General features: G+C 35.9%; 2 protein-coding genes across 2 annotated transcripts; one reads left to right on the top strand and one right to left on the bottom strand.

Moving 5' to 3' along the window:
• Positions 1-1191: 1191 nt before the first annotated feature.
• LOC124407532 (target of rapamycin complex 2 subunit MAPKAP1) lies at positions 1192-4997 on the bottom strand. Its single transcript, XM_046883766.1, has 7 exons — positions 4816-4997; positions 4432-4572; positions 3619-3899; positions 2927-3096; positions 2478-2771; positions 2137-2378; positions 1192-1977 (listed from the first exon to the last, which is right to left on the bottom strand). The coding sequence occupies exons 1-7, from the start codon at positions 4886-4888 to the stop codon at positions 1775-1777; spliced, it is 1404 nt and encodes a 467-aa protein (XP_046739722.1). The 5' UTR covers positions 4889-4997; the 3' UTR covers positions 1192-1774.
• Positions 4998-9300: 4303 nt separating this feature from the next.
• Positions 9301-10749, top strand: LOC124407492 (fatty acid synthase-like). Its single transcript, XM_046883674.1, has 2 exons — positions 9301-9505; positions 10580-10749. Exons 1-2 carry the CDS (start codon positions 9301-9303, stop codon positions 10747-10749), a joined length of 375 nt encoding a protein of 124 aa, XP_046739630.1.
• Positions 10750-16037: the final 5288 nt, after the last annotated feature.

The raw sequence follows: 16037 nt of genomic DNA on the forward strand, positions 1-16037 counted from the left end.
TTAAGTAAAATTACCAAGTATTTTTGTAAATGATTTTATAATTCCATTGTTATCAATATACTTTATGCTTATTATAACTGGAAATTTTTTTTTTTTTTTATATCTAACTAATGATAGTGAGTCTAGGGTGGTCGTAGAAAATGAGATTTGAAGATACCTGTTTCAGATTTTTCCAAATGATTTTTCAAATTCAACTTTTTTGTTTCTATAGTATTCCATAATGAGAATTTTAATCTTATGTAAATTCTAAAATGTGGATTTAAAAATTTTAGATGCTTGAATGATATACCAAAAAAATTGAAGATTTATATTAAATTTTTTGCCCAGCTACTACATTTTGATTACAGAAATCGAACTTTGATGATGACTACATATCTTAGGTGACTGACAATGTACCAAACTCCAGCACTTCATGCGTCGTCTCTATGAACATAAACATTAATATTTATGTGAGTCAGTAAAAGCTTGTAACCAGAATTCTGTCACAAATATGATAATTAGTCTATTTGAAATATTTTCATGGTGTGAATTCAAAAATTTCTTTCTCTAGACCGTTGGAACAGATTCTTGCTTTATGGTATTTATATTTTATTTCATATGCAAGCCTAAGTATTAAATAATGGCTTCGAAATCAAATTGGATATTATGGAATGCACAATACACCAATCCAATTTTGCATATGATTAATCAATTGTTTAATTCTAAGGCAAGTATGGTTGTTTGAAGTTGAGTGAGTGATGAGTGTGCCAATAAAAATTCGATGGTTTGCAAACACAAGTATAGTGAAGTATTTAAAGTGAGCAACTGTCCATGCGCAAAATAATTGAAATGTTATTAGTCAAGGAGATTGTACTGCGGAAATATTACCCGTTGTAAGACAGGGAAGCAACTTACTCGAAGCGGAGTATGTGAGGTCAAATTCTCGAGTATTGAGTGGCAAATGGAAATGATGTTATGATAGCTCGTTGCGGTCATTAGTTAGTTGAAAATAAGTTTTCCAAGCCCTCCCAAATCACTACAACAACTATTTGAAGTCTGCTTAGCTCCAAAAATTCGCATCACCTACACACCGATCATAAGCTATGTTTGATAGCTAAAGTTCGAGGTGGCCAGCCTGCAATAAGACAAATCTTGCTTGTGCGTAGTCGGATTCTAAACTGCATATCTTTCACGATCCGTTGGTATGTATGCATTTATGTATGAACAAATTTTGGTCATAAAACAAATAATCGTTTATTTATGTACAATTGTTGTTGTATAAAAATTGCTCTGTCTTACCAAAGGTAATCAGCACATTCTGTATGACTTTCATTATTTCAAGTAATAATTCGTGGAATCTGAAATGATGAAAAAACTTCTAGTCGTAATATATCACAGGTGTTACAATAAAATGCAAACTACGTGCGTTAAAAAGTGTGTACCATACTTACAATTATCTTTCTGATATATTGATGCTTTTAGAGTATGGATTACTTTGTAAATCAACTTTACAATAATGCTCTTACATAGTAATTAATAACTTATCGGGTATGGTGCATTATACACATAGAATTCATTCACAACCTCTATCAAATGTTAATTCAGAGTCGTACATGGATTTTATTAGCAGGAAAGTTTTTCTGCCAATTTCGGAAATATCTTCTATCGGAGTGATATTTCTTGCACTCTTTATTAATGACGTGCAATATTCTCATTTCTATCACGACAATGTTGCACCCTATGCAAGTCAATTTTTTAGGTATTCAAAAATAAACAAAAATAATTGACAGAGCTGTCATCTGTGCAAGTGGAAATTTTTTCGCCGAGCAGCTTTTCTCTCCCGTTGGGCCAGGTATTCTTTTCTCGATGTACCGCTCCGTATTTCTAGGATGTGATTAATTTTACGGACTATTTCTTCTGCTGTAGCTGAGTCTGCTTCAAAATCGTGATTTTTAAACGATGTCGATTGATGCAGAGAAGGGGTTTGCCCGGATGACCCTGTTTCATAAAAATTGGGGATCATTAAAATGGAATAGTTCTGCGAATAGTTGAATTATTTTATAAATATAAATAAAACGTGCAACAAGTTGAATAAAGAAAATTCACTCGATTAACAAATTCACTTATTATTTTGTTAGAAATCTGATATTTACAAACCCATATGGAAATCCAAATGATTAGCATGTGATGTGTAAACAAGTGTGAACGTCGTTTTTGGCCCTTTATGTTCGACTATTTCGCACCAGGCGATGTTGTCTATGTGGTAACTTACGGCACGCTGCCGGTTCCAAAAGCGTGCAGCTCCCTTCCCAGTTATTACTGGGTCAATTTCAATTTTCTCTCCAGATATTCCTAAATGAATTTCAGTCTTTGCTCTCAACTTATTTATTATATGCACCCTGTTAAGATCAAACAAATTATTATATTTCCACGTGCTTTTACATTAATGCAACTCGTGATTTAACATTACTCGGCAAAGTTTATATAGAAACCCACACCTGTATAGTTGATACAAAGGAGCTTCCATAGCAGTTGTATGATCTTCCATCATTGCTAAATCTTCATCAACAGATTTCTGTTCTATATCTTTTCCCTTAGGATTTTCTTCATACCTCACAGTCTTTGGAACAACTGTATTATGACGTGCTCTGTCATTGGCTGTCATTTCTTTCAGCCCAAGACACGTGAATCCAAATTTGGCAATTGTTTCTCTTGGATCTAAACAAGGTAAATCCCAATCTACTTCCCCGTCATCTTCCGTGATGTACAGTCCATATTTAGTAATATCTAACCTACGCAAGATAATTTATATTTTAGTTCAAAATAGCATTTGAACAACCTATCTAATTATTGTTTGATACCTTATACAGGGTAATACCTGTGTTGCACCTTACATGTATAATTTAAGAAAAAAGATAGTAACGGTAATCAATATTCTCTTACGAACTTGAGAGGATTATCAGGATGCTCAGCAGCATATTTGTAACATATTAATCCAATAAACTCTTGTACTTTGGCTGTAGCAACGACCACAATTTGCATGGGATACATACGCTGTTCTTCGGGCAACATAGACATAAATATTCTGTACTTTTTTGCAGGTGTACCAATATGTTCCTGAGGGAATAATAAATTCGTCAATCTTTTTATATTACTTCAATGTATGATACATATTTTACTCAGCGACTTGTATCGTATACTTCAAATTCGGATTTTAATAGTTTTTGCAACTGAGAGATTTCTTTTCAATCGTTTGTTCAAATATATTTCTTGAATAGATTGTTTATTATAGTTATGATTGGTTATAATCTGTTTGACCAACTTTCTTAAATATTTTTACAAGACTTATCTGATTTGTATAAGTGGTTCTTGAACAAATTAAAACGAAGCAGTTTTTCTGTAAATGACTGAGGTATTCGTCACTAAATTATTTTCTATAATTTTGTATACTGTTAGATACTATACAGTGAAAGCTTATCCAAGGTATACCTTGAAACTGCGATAATTCTGAAATTATTACGTTCACAATCCGTTCTCATCAATGGTGTAGGCAATCCGAGTTCCAAGTATAAGTAGTCTTGAAGAATTATGAACAAAAATAGAAATTTGTATGATAATTTGAGTAGTTGAGAGACGTACACTGCCATCAAATTTAGCATAGTCAGTGAAAGGATTTTGAGGAAGATTCGGGCATTTTTCCAATTGTTCCGCTAATAGTGAGTGGCGTTTATCAGTCTTGGTTTCTTTCTTTTTTCGAAAATCTTTTCGTTGGAACAATTCGGATTGGGTTTCAACTGAAATAGTACTTGGATTATTTTCCCACTTTACGTGTTTTATTTCTGCAGCTTTTTTTCGTTCAAGATCCATTTTCTCTAAACGCTGTGCTGTGTTTGAGCGTTGCCTGTGCCCAAATTCCATATCTAAAAATTACATCATTTTTTTTGTCAGCTATCAAAATCATCCAGCAAGCTACGAAGTTTTGTCCGGTTGATTGCCATCTTATCAGTGTGCTAAAAAATTTGGATTCTGCAACTTTTCCAGAATATATTTCTCAAATGGTCTCTTGTGGTAGACGAAAGTACTATTTTATAATTTAATACATTTGAATTAGGTTCATACACTTCAAATGGCATATTTTTTGGTATCGACAAGTTCAAATTTTTATTACGTCAATATTATGGATTTTTAAGTAATTGTTAATTTGCCTGTGTCACTGGATAACTGGAATTTAAAATCACCAGGCGATATCAACAAGAATTCATGCATTTAATAGACTTTCAAATCCCAGGAATTACATCAGCAAAAGCAAAGGGAGTAGCTTGAAATATGAAAAGGGCAGCAATTGATTCATTGATCAGTGAACATGAGGTTATAGAAATTCGGATATTGATGTGCTACACACTTTTGAAAACTTGATTGTCGAATTGTGTCAATGACTGAAACTTATTTTACCCATTTGTATATCGTAAGATTCAGCCATCGCATCGATATCCTCGTCGTCACTATCTTCCATTCCTGGATAGCAGTCAAGGATCCCGTTGGCTTTAAGTTGTTTTGGTAAGTCTTCCCCAAGCATTACCATTTCACAGGCACCTTTGGAGCCGGAAAAACAAAAGATCGAGTACAGTGGTCGAAATGTTTATTCAAATTTGTACAATTGTGATTGTGAATACGACGTTATTGGTTGATTTCAATTCATACGGGCCTTGACAGCGATATGTTTACCTTGCCGTTGGGCTGATTGCAAAGCGAGGTGAAGACAACGTGTTATTTGGCTTCAATTCATAACCTAACCAATCGGTTCTTCCATTTTTCTTAAATATGTATCAGACTTACCCGTGTCATCCGTGAATATAAAGCTGTCTCGTATATGCGATAAAAGCCAATGCTGGTTGTCATATAATGCCATTTTTACGTCGTTATAAAACTAGCCTTAAGTCACTTCAATTATTTATAATAAATACAAAAGTTTACTCAAAGTTTTGGAGGTGCGTTGCTACCTCCTTTGTGTATTGATCATAAACTAACAACTTTTCTAGTACGCCGGCTGGGACAGAGATGTCGCTCGCAGCCCTTAGGAAAGAAATTTAGACATTTTCAAATCATTAAACAATACGTAACAATGCCCACATTTCGAGGGTAACAGAATACAATCAAATATGAGAACAGATCACTCGTTTATATGTTCACACAATTTTTTTTGTTCGACAAAAAATTTCCTTGTTTTTGATACAAACAATTTTTGTTATACTTTATTATTTGCAGCTGAGGGTACGCAATTATGATATTGAAAAATATTGGTACACTGTAAAAAAAATTCGGTGTGGACTTCCGTGGAATATTTTTTCGTGTCAACACTATTCGACGTTCAAGTTCTGAATTGACGACAAAAATTGTTCTATAGTGGTCCACACCAGCCACTATTGGTCAATTTTAACACGGCTATTTTTTTACAGAATAGCTTGCTGCAATTCTGAAAATTCGTCGTTTCAAAAAAATCATTGGTAATCTTCTCATCGTCGAAGAGGTTCGTTATTTTCAGTCTGCAAATATTGTGACCTTGTTAGATATTTCTTTGTGTTCAAACTAGGGGCTTTGCGCGCAAACTTCGCCTCGTCCTTTGCGAACTCCACGGCCTCGGCCTTTTGCGCCCCACGTTTTTTATGGAGGACCTGGACAGACCTGGGAGCATCAAACTTCGCCGCTCAGGATCTAGACGCCGAAAACCACGAAGCAGAAACAAGACCTTAGAATACTAGAAAGCGTTAGTCCTGGTCGACGAAAGACACCTTCTTGGCGACCTGGACCACCAATACGCTGGCTCCGTTAACCTGGACGACGAAAAACATCGTCCTGGCGATCTGGACCACGAATACTACGAAGCGCTGGTACGAGGACGCCGAAAACCACGAAGCGAAACGGCTGGCTTGGAGGGTCTTAAACAGCTAACTTCATGCATCTTCCGTTTTCAAAAAGGTAACTTCAGGGGTGTAACACGATCTCTTTATAGATATAAAGAGATACTACCATTACAGTAGGTATTTTGAATTTTTAACAAATATATAATAGTTCCTGTGACACACGTAGACTCAAATTATCACGAAAAATTGCAGTAGTGAAGGAAGTTAGAGTGCTTTGATCAGACTATCACACTTCAATGACAAAAAATTAAAAGAATAAGTAGGAATCTGTCAATAATATAAGGAACACTCAGAGAGAACTTTTTGCTTTAAAAAAAAAAATCAATTTGTAGATGGATTTTGTAGACAATTTTTTCGTGGGAACACGATATTTTGTTCTATCTATATACCAAAATTAGTTAAATAATTGTTTCGAAAACGTAAAAAAATTTAATTGAATAAAATATACCTATAAATACGAAATCTCGGTTTTAATTTAGTCCATTTAATGAAAAAATAATTTTTTAATGGTATTATCAAAATATTGAATATCCTCTAGTAGATTCAAGTAAATCGTTTCGTGCAGTTCACTAAGTATATTTGGTGGATAGAGATTGGTAAAATTTACAAAATCATCAGAGCTACGTAAATAAAAAAAAAAAAAAATTCTATTGAAGTAGCACAATACTCTTTGCAGCGCGTTGTAAGAGGAGTAAGGTAAACAGTTATTAGTACGGGCTCCAGGTATCTATCTAGCAGAATTAAATCAATCGTGGTCTGATAGCATTGAATCAGCCTGTCAATTGACAATGGCATATTTCTCTGTCATTGTTTGATGTGGCACTTAATTCATATAGTATAAGTTACAACTAATCTATAATTTTTTCAGTTACAAGAATTGAGAAATCATTCTTCAATCTTTACAAAATGATTTCACAGCATATATCTGATTTCGCAGTCATACTAAAGTTTTTCTTAGAAACTACTAAAACAATTTGTTTTCTGCGTACTGTAAAGTCACCAAAACTTTTTGGTAGTGTGAAAATAATATTTGGTGGAATACAATTCTCCTTCTGTTTACAGGACCATTCAAATATTACGTCACTCTGTTTCGGCCATTTTGGATCCCACTCCCTCCCCCGCCGGCATCCAGGTTAATTATCGGCACGCAGTTTTTATTCCTATTTCAATGTAATGCGATCTACTTCACTCTCTAATCCCTCCCCCTTTCTTCCTCAATTTAAAATTTGTTAATAATATGACGGATAATATGTTAATTGTCCAACCAAAAAACAAATAAATATGTAGAACAATAGCGTGACGTGACACTACGAGTGTCAATCATTCGTTGCTCTTACCAGAACTGACCGTAAACCTAGTAATTATTGTGTCATAATATGTAATATAAATATATATATAAGCTGTCATAATCTATGATCCTGATTTACAAAGCATCCTTTCTTTTGAATAAAATCAATCCTATACCTATAAGAACGTCCAGACAAGGATAGCTGGGTCCGTTATGCATTTCTTCGTTTGAGTTATAAGTGTATCGTAGTTCTGTATAATGTATTGTACTAAGTTGAAGTTTTAAATGTTTTCTATTGCGTGATATTGTTGTGTAGGGTGTACGTCTATGTTCCGTAAATGTGAGAAATATTTGTATATAGAATATATAATTTGATCTGTCCATATATCGTTAGATATGCCCACATACAGTTTCATCTATCGATATGAGGCCAGATCTACCCAATCTTCATATCCATGCCTTATGGACGATTTACCCATAGCCATATCAGGGCTTATCAGAAAATTTTTTCACGGGATGTATCGTCATATCCACTCATGTATGATCATATCTGATTATTTTTTCGCATGTTGTTTTCTTATTCACGCAATCGGGTACGGCGAAACGTATATTTCCCAAGTGTGGAGCTGAGTGTAGGTGTGCGTGTGTGCGTGTGTGTGTGTGTGGGGGGGGGGGGGGGGGGAGGTGATTTGGACTAGCATGAAATAACACTGTTGAACTTTTCAGTTTGTTCTATACAGAGTACACTTTTATTTTACTTTAATAGACTGAAAGTTGCTTTTCTGCAGTTGTTAAGGTTGACGAATTCGTTTATAAGAAGATCAAAATCTAAGTCTTCAGCTATACCTTGGTGAATATGGATTATAGCTACTTCGTCGAAGTGATATCGCAGAATCGTTGATATTAAAGTAACTGAAACAAAATTTAATTTTTCGAAACTGAAAATATCTGGTTGTGAGATATGGAATTTATACCTATTAAATGTCGAGGTGTGGAATACTCCACACCTACCATACTGTGGTTTCACCGTGCCTGCACATAATATGAGTTGAATTAACCGGTCCGCTGGTGAAGCCGAAATCAACGTCTTGTGCCAAAACTGGTAAGAGCAAATCATTTTTTATGTAACTTGAAGCATTCACAATGTAAGTGGTTTTTGGGTCACTGATTACGTATCTGAACTTGAAATTTGAAAATTCAAAACGGCGGATCCAATATGGCGGATTGAAATTCAAATATTCACTCGATTCTAATGAAACTCGGTACTCGGGGGTTTTCAAGTTCTCTGATTACGAATCTCAACTCGAAATTGGAAAATTCAAAATGGCCCAGAGTTAACATGATCCCTGATGAAAATTGTCTCCATAGGGCATTGTCTTTTGAGGCTGCAAGAGAAAGTCAGAAATTGACTGTAAATAGCACGTTATTCAACAAGGGAATAATCGACTTTTATTCCTGTGTTGCATAAAGGACTTTGTTTCTGACTCAACCGTGGTAACATCTATTGACTCAAAAAGTGGGAATCACTCACGCACAGAAGCTGAGTGTTTTATGTTGACCACAGCGCGAGCGGGTGGTGCCCTTTTTGGGCAGTTTGTGTTTTCCTCCTTGGGGTCCAGTCGACCCTAATACCGTCTTTAGCGTACTTGAAGTCAGAGTGCTTGAATCATGGCTGTTTGTGTTAGTAAAATATAAGTAACGATAAAATTTTGGGGTCTCAGAGACCCCATGCATGTATTGCATATTTTTTTCACTTTTTTTGCTAAACAATTTCTCACAAATCCTCCATCGTTTTTTTTCTAAAACTAACATTCGAGTCTATTCTTTAAGCGGGTCCAGGGCCGCAGGTCCAATCATTCAACAAATCCTTCAGAGCCAAAGCTGAGGCTACCAAGCAGTTGGATAAATTGTCAAGAACGTTGTGCCCAGAACTGAAGCAATTTGTGATATCCTCGTCAGTTTCTTGTGGTAAAGATAATGTTGGACAAACTAATTACGGAGTGGCAAATTCTATCGTGTTAAGAATATGCGAGAGAAGAGCAGTAGAGAACTTGCCTCGGTTATACTTGCCTGGGTTAGCCGTTCAATGAGGGACGATTGGTAACGTTGGACATGTCGCTCGTCGCTGAAATTAATGAAAATCTAAAGGAGCTTATTATGAGCGATACCCTACAACAGGGAATTATCTCATGTCTGCAAGTGCTCAATGGATTCTTACAACAGAACTGTCCAGTTGTATCAAGTATGGTGGTTCCTGACAAAGTTATTCACTGTCATGGGGCTGGAAATATCGTCAACGCAATCCTAAATATAATGGGTATGGTAACGCGATTGCAGTCTTATCCTTTTCAGTATTGTTGTTCGAATAGATGCACCAATGACAGTTTTTTTGCAATGACTCATGCAAGTCAATAAGTATTCATTTTCTTCCTCTACCTACAACGTCCAGCCTGATGTAATTTATTGAAAGTACATGTACTATGGTAGGTCGTCCATAATTTGGATGATGAGAAATTTTAGTCGGGACGACTACCGTCACTCAAAACCATCACAAAATATTGAAAAATAATGTGTCTGAAATCCCAACACTGTAGGTCAATGAGAACCCTTACAGCGTTAAGATAGATTGTGCACTACTCAGGGTTGATTCGCAGATGAGAAAAATTTTTGGACGGAAGAAGAAATTTCTCATTGTAAAATGAAAATTTTTCATCGGAAGATATACGTAATCTGCGAGTAAAAATTCTTATGCCGTAATATTTTATACATTTTTTGGTTAAAATACGATGCGATGGTGAATTCTGCACAGTGTGGATCAGATAGGTATGAATTTCAAATATGTTGGCCAAATTTAATATCTGTTCCTTATTTGGTATGATGTTTCAAGTAGAACATGGCCAGCCCGTCTCCATATTCTCTATGTGAAGTTGACTTATATAGAAATATATAACAAAAATATTTATCTGTTTTAATTTGGTGGAGGTGGATTAATATTTACATGTTTCTTCCACTAGTTGGATCTAAACTTCAATTTACTTCTTGTATATGTCTGTGTTTACTTCGGGTAGATCTGCCGAAGGATATTTGTAACCACACAATTTGAATTTCAAAATGAGAAAAACCAATGTTGTCATCTTGAGTTTCTTTTCACATTTCAGAATCATCTTTGATTATAGAAACTCCAAATTTCATCGCGCAAAGGTTTTCATTAACCCGAGAGATCGAAACTTGAAGGACATTACTTTCGAACAATTCAGTACAAGTCTGGGAGGTGTTGCGATTATAATTACTTCAAATCCAAATTAAGAACTACCCTTTTATGTTTATGTGTACGTTTCTTTCCTCTTCGTAAACTCGAAAACTTATTCAAACTGTGTCTAATTTTTCATAGGGCTGAAGGACCTCAAAGCTATCAGTTTGCACAGAACACTGTCGAAACTAGGGATGGATTCTGTGACGGCAGTGGAAGTCGAACAGACTTTGGAATGTAATTTTGAAGTACTTCTAACCACATCCGATATTCCTGATCTTGATTTCCTCTATAATAGGTATTCAAGATAGAATAGAAAGGATTATGCAGTCGTTTTTATGCTCTCTGGAATCGAGGGAACGTATGCCGTATTTAAATCGTTGACTACTAAATTCGAATTTCCATCGATTGGTTTCTAGCTTACAGCAGTTCCAGTGAGTTTAACGTCGATTCACGAAATGACTGATTGTTTTATCCCTATAAAAAAAAATTACGCAAACTTTGATTATTTACAGTTATAACAGATATACCTACCGAGTCGGAATCACTTTAGCCGCGTCAAGTCATATATTCACTTTAGAGGACTTTACACGTGCCACGTACCGATAACTGGTTCAAATACTTGTTCTCCTCAGTGGTAGGCAAGCCAACATACCGCAGCGTTCACTGGGAAATACCCTGTATGTGTTTCTGCGAATGCGTACGATGGTACATTCGACACGGTGATTCCGCCCGCAATTAGGCAACTCGAGATACTCTTAGCGCGTACGCGCCTGCATTTAAGCAATTCAGTTGACTTTTTATCGTGTGTTACAGGTAGATAAGAAATGTCATTTAGGGGAATAAATAACCTGTTGTGTTATGTAAACGTATGAAGTTGTATTGCAAATTCGTTCATGATATTCGATGTTGGGTATCCTTATTAATAGTTTAATAAATTGTGCCGTAATTGCCAATAATCTGACAATAATTTTTATAAAAATCCATTGTCAATGCATTTATATATCACAATAAATAACGATCGTGTGAATATCCTAGAAATATAGTATACATTGTAAATAATAATTGCGTAGTGGGGGAGAAACTTTCAAGAAACCAATGATTTTATTCCCATCAAAAATCTGACCTATATTTTTCGGGATAAATGTAAACGAGTACTAGAGTTACGAAGAATTCGCATAATATCTGTCTTCACAGTTGATTTTCAATCCAATTTGACTGTTAACTTATTCAAATTGACGTTTCTAAATTCCATCAAGGTGGATTTATTTTATTCAACCCGAGTATGGCCAGTTCATTCAGATCATGTCTTATGATATACTAACATTTTCATTTAGTTATCAGCTAATTCAGGAATCAACGGATTCCACGTGGTTTCATAGAGTCGAAATTTTGATCTGGCCTTTGCCTCTGCATTTGCTTTACCGTGCAAATACCTGTGTGAGTAATTAAATGGTGACATAGAGTAAAACTCATCAGGTAAAGGAAAGGGTGAAGCTTCTGACCTAGTTCAGCCATCGAGGGCCACTTCCACCTCAATGGGGTCACGATGTAAGACGGTATTCATTTCCTGTAGGTAGAAATTGTGGAAGGCATACTGGCTTAAAAATAAACATGGTCCCAATTAGTATTTCAATTAGCTTTTGTAATTATAGCAAGAGTAAACGGAATATATTCATACTCAAAGCTTAGAAATATTCGTAGTCGTTGGCAATATATTGAAATTAGGAACGCCTTATAATTATTATGACTTATCGGAGTACAGTGGCCAATTGTCGTGTATTAAATTTCATTATACAATTATACGGCACTTCTTAAAATGATAAACATAATATTTTTAGGTCAAATGTTTTCCGTAGGACCGCACTCTGTGAGATTTTTATTGCGCAGGAATATCTCTGTTGGATAAAATTTCTGCTGAAAAGATTCTGTAGGATAAATTTGTGTAGAACCAGAAGCCTCTCAACTGTTTTACAGCTCTTCCTCAAAGTAACGAAGAAATGTTTGGCCAGTCATTTTTTCAAAAGTTTATATCTCAGAATCTGAATGTGAAACATGTTTTTCAATTCATTTTCAAGTCAGATCGTCCAAATTTTTTTATCTCGTTTTATCATTTTATAATTACTATAAGCGAATGAATAAATATAGTTAAATTCTGCATTTGTTAATGCGATTTTCAATCTCTTCAATCACTCGATTTATCACAAAACCAAATTTTTTGATACTTGATACACTTTATCGATGAAAAATTTGTGTTTACGGAAATCAGAGAACCTTGAGTACCATTTGTGGCCATACAATTCGATCACCCGTAATGAATATGGCCAGGATAGTACCGACTAAGGTGACGAAAACCGGTACATCTACTCTATGGTCTCATTTGATGTTCAAGGCAGCCCTTGACTAGGATTATAAACATTGTTAAGATGAGTCAAAAATACTGGATCGATCATAGTATACTACATAGCAAGAGATGAGGTTTTGAAGTAGCACTCTGTGTTCACATTCGCAAACTACCACAACTTACTTTACGTCGATTTGAATTTGTGACATCAGGGAGAGATGCTTATGGTTGTAGGAAGAATGTACAGCTTTAACATTTCTTTGGGTTGACGGTCATTCTCCAATTCGCTACATTACTGGTTTACTCACTTGTCAAATCGTCTGAAGTAACTACAGTCAGGTCTAGTAATCAAAATTTTATCAACCCCGCTGATTACGGCGCACATTCTTTCAATGATTTCAGTCTAACAATAAGCTGAGACAATTTCATCCATTATTTGTTCATATCTTGTTCATATTCCCAGGTCGGTATACTATCAAGGTGTGATTTTTAGACAACACTGAATGTTCCGGAAAAATAAGTGACTCGACATAACCGACCCTTCAATTAGCTCCTCGTTCGATTTCGAAAGGTGGCCGGCTCATGTGGAGTTCACCGTTCCTGGCTTTGGAACAACAGTGAATCAATAATAGTTACAAAGCTCACGAGGCCCGAATCTCCCGCGTTCTATTCACTGCAAATGTGGGGATTGAAGTTATCGTCTTACCTGCATATAGTGCGCCACGTGACTGCCATAACGCCACATCCGGTACTTCCTTGGTATCACCACTTCACCTGCCACGTGACAGAATTCAATCCACCTAAGTTGACGGCCGCTTGGGTTCAATATCTTTGTCCACCAACGAGGACAATTTAGGGGTCGGGATATCGGGGGTTGGAGGCAGCTGCGACCCGCGTTTGACTCTCGGCACGAGCCATCGTGGGTAAAAGGCACGCGTCAGACTTGGAGTTCGTTTTTTTGAACTTTGACCTGGGAGAAAGTCGCAGCCATGGCTTAACCAGCGGCGGAGAAAAACACTCACGACTAATTTCACCTCGTTAACTTGGATCCTCAAAGGGATTCAAATATTTGTGGGCTGCAATGTTCATAATTCTCCTCCTTTCAAGAGTCACGAAAATATGTAGTTTGGGTACAGTCTAATGATATAACAAACTATATTGGTTTAGAGTCTTTGTCGTGGTGCACAGTGGGAAGAGAAGATTTATTATAAAGCGGCAGTGTACCTGAAAATATGAAACCGAGTGTTCAACTTAAGCAAAAGCCTCTTTAGATGAATGTACAATAGCGTTTCAAGATTCTTCATATCATCTTTGCTGTTAAAGAAGAATTCACAATAAGATTTTTTGGATTTTCATTGTAGACCCCGTTTCAAACATTACTCCCCTTTCAGAATATCTTCAGCAAAATTCATGAAAAAAAAACTCGGTAAGATGTATAGAGGTTAAGGGTGATGTGTATTTTAATGTTGGCGTAGTTTTTTGAACGTAACCAGGTCCCTCAAATTACAGGTCCATTCATTAAACTTCAGTTATCATAGATCACTAAGCTGTTTACTATTCATTCTAAATATAGGAGTCAGTAAAAAGTTCGTATAATATTAATATGGAAGAATACCGAATGATTTATATAGATCCCACGATTAGATTACGTTAAACCAATGTAAATTTAATTCACATTATGATGTATGAAATAACTTTTCCTCATGAAATGCACGTTTTCTGGTTTTATGAACTCGCTACACGCTTTCTAGATTTATTGCAAAATCGAATAAATGGTATATGTTTAAATCCGAAATTAATTTAAGTAATCGCTCCATCCTTCCGTATCCAATTGTCCTATAACAATTAACTTGTACTAATGGTTGGCCCTGTAAAAGTAGGTACATGTTCATTGAAAAATTGTCATCAATTTTTCAGCCCGTCAGTCTCCATGATTTGTGCAGCGGAAATTTGCGATCATAAAAATTTTCGAAACCGCAATGCCGTGCTTACCTGCAACCGTGATAAACACAGTTTCCCAAAATCTCTAGCAACTTAGACGTTGGAAAAAGATCGAACGAAAAACCTGCTTGTATATCTAATCCAAGAGTCGATGAGAAGCACGAGTACTAGGTCAAGTCATATCGACCAGGTGAGCAGGAGGACTTGAGATAGCCTCAGTAGAGTATTAATGGACTGCCTACGTCTTTTCTTTCTGTTCGTGACGATCCCATATGCGATCCGTAGCTAGGTCTTGACGTCAGTATTAAAGGACTCTGGTACCCGACCATATACCATGTCCGCGTGCGATAATCCGAAGAGTGATTGTCGAGGAGAGTGGCAAGATTTCGATGGATCAATCGTGATAAAAAAAAGTCAAATTTGCCATAATTTGTTTTTGCGTTATACCCAAGGGCGTGATTTTTTTCCCCAGAATCTTAACGTCGCTGGGGATTCGCCAGGTGAAGTATATCCTTGGGTATCCGAAGGGCTTGATGTGGTGATTCGAATTCACGTAACGTGAGTTTTCTGCGAATTGCTTCAATCCAGAAAACGACATTAGTATCTGGATGAGTTAAAAATAGATTTAACAAGTTTCACCCGGGAGCTTGGGAGTCGAGTTTGCACGCCATGCTCTGAGACCACATGCGTTTAATACGTCATAGCTTGCATGAGAGTTTCATGTCGCTCGACTGTAAACTACACCAGGGAAATCAATTTTTGTGGAATTCTTCCAGGACCTGAAGCCGTAGTTTTCTTATTCCTTTGAGTCATTGCGACTACTACTTTTCATAAATGTGATTTCCGTTTATTACAGATATAAGATGATTTTTCAAAATAAAAACTTTGCGGACCGTTTTAAAAACTATTACCCACGTATTAAAAAATATTTTTTCATCTCCAAGTACTTGAATTTCGAGGGAAGGCCAAGTTTTTTCAGAATAAAAGTATAGCCTATGTAATTCAATAATATACTGTTGGAAAAATTTAACTAAACACAATATCCCAGCAAGTCCGTTTTATATTTGTGTTATTTGTATCATTTCTGCTAGTGAATATGGCACAAATTTAAAAAATTGCAACATCTAATTTGTAATTTTTACTTTCTGTTTACTTAGTAATGCATTGAAAAATGGTCATATCAACTCAAAACTTTTATTTGGGACTTTTTTTTCTAACCGTGTATATTTATTCTAAAAACGAAGTTTCCCGAACCACGGCATTTTTCGTCTCTATAACAATCATTTCACGTGTCATTTTTATTGAATTGATTCA

Source organism: Diprion similis, chromosome 6 (assembly GCF_021155765.1).
Source record: "Diprion similis isolate iyDipSimi1 chromosome 6, iyDipSimi1.1, whole genome shotgun sequence".
Taxonomy (NCBI): domain Eukaryota; kingdom Metazoa; phylum Arthropoda; class Insecta; order Hymenoptera; family Diprionidae; genus Diprion; species Diprion similis.

Excerpts from the sequence above, each read along its gene's own strand:
- LOC124407532 (XM_046883766.1), bottom strand. The coding sequence starts at position 4,888 with ATGGCATTATATGACAACCAGCATTGGCTTTTATCGCATATACGAGAC. Across the intron at positions 2,379-2,477 it reads CCTTTGTATCAACTATACAG|GGTGCATATAATAAATAAGT; the intron begins GTGTGGGTTTCT and ends TGATCTTAACAG. Across the intron at positions 1,978-2,136 it reads TCATTTGGATTTCCATATGG|GGTCATCCGGGCAAACCCCT; the intron begins GTTTGTAAATAT and ends TTTATGAAACAG.
- LOC124407492 (XM_046883674.1), top strand. The coding sequence starts at position 9,301 with ATGTCGCTCGTCGCTGAAATTAATGAAAATCTAAAGGAGCTTATTATG. Across the intron at positions 9,506-10,579 it reads CGCAATCCTAAATATAATGG|GGCTGAAGGACCTCAAAGCT; the intron begins GTATGGTAACGC and ends AATTTTTCATAG.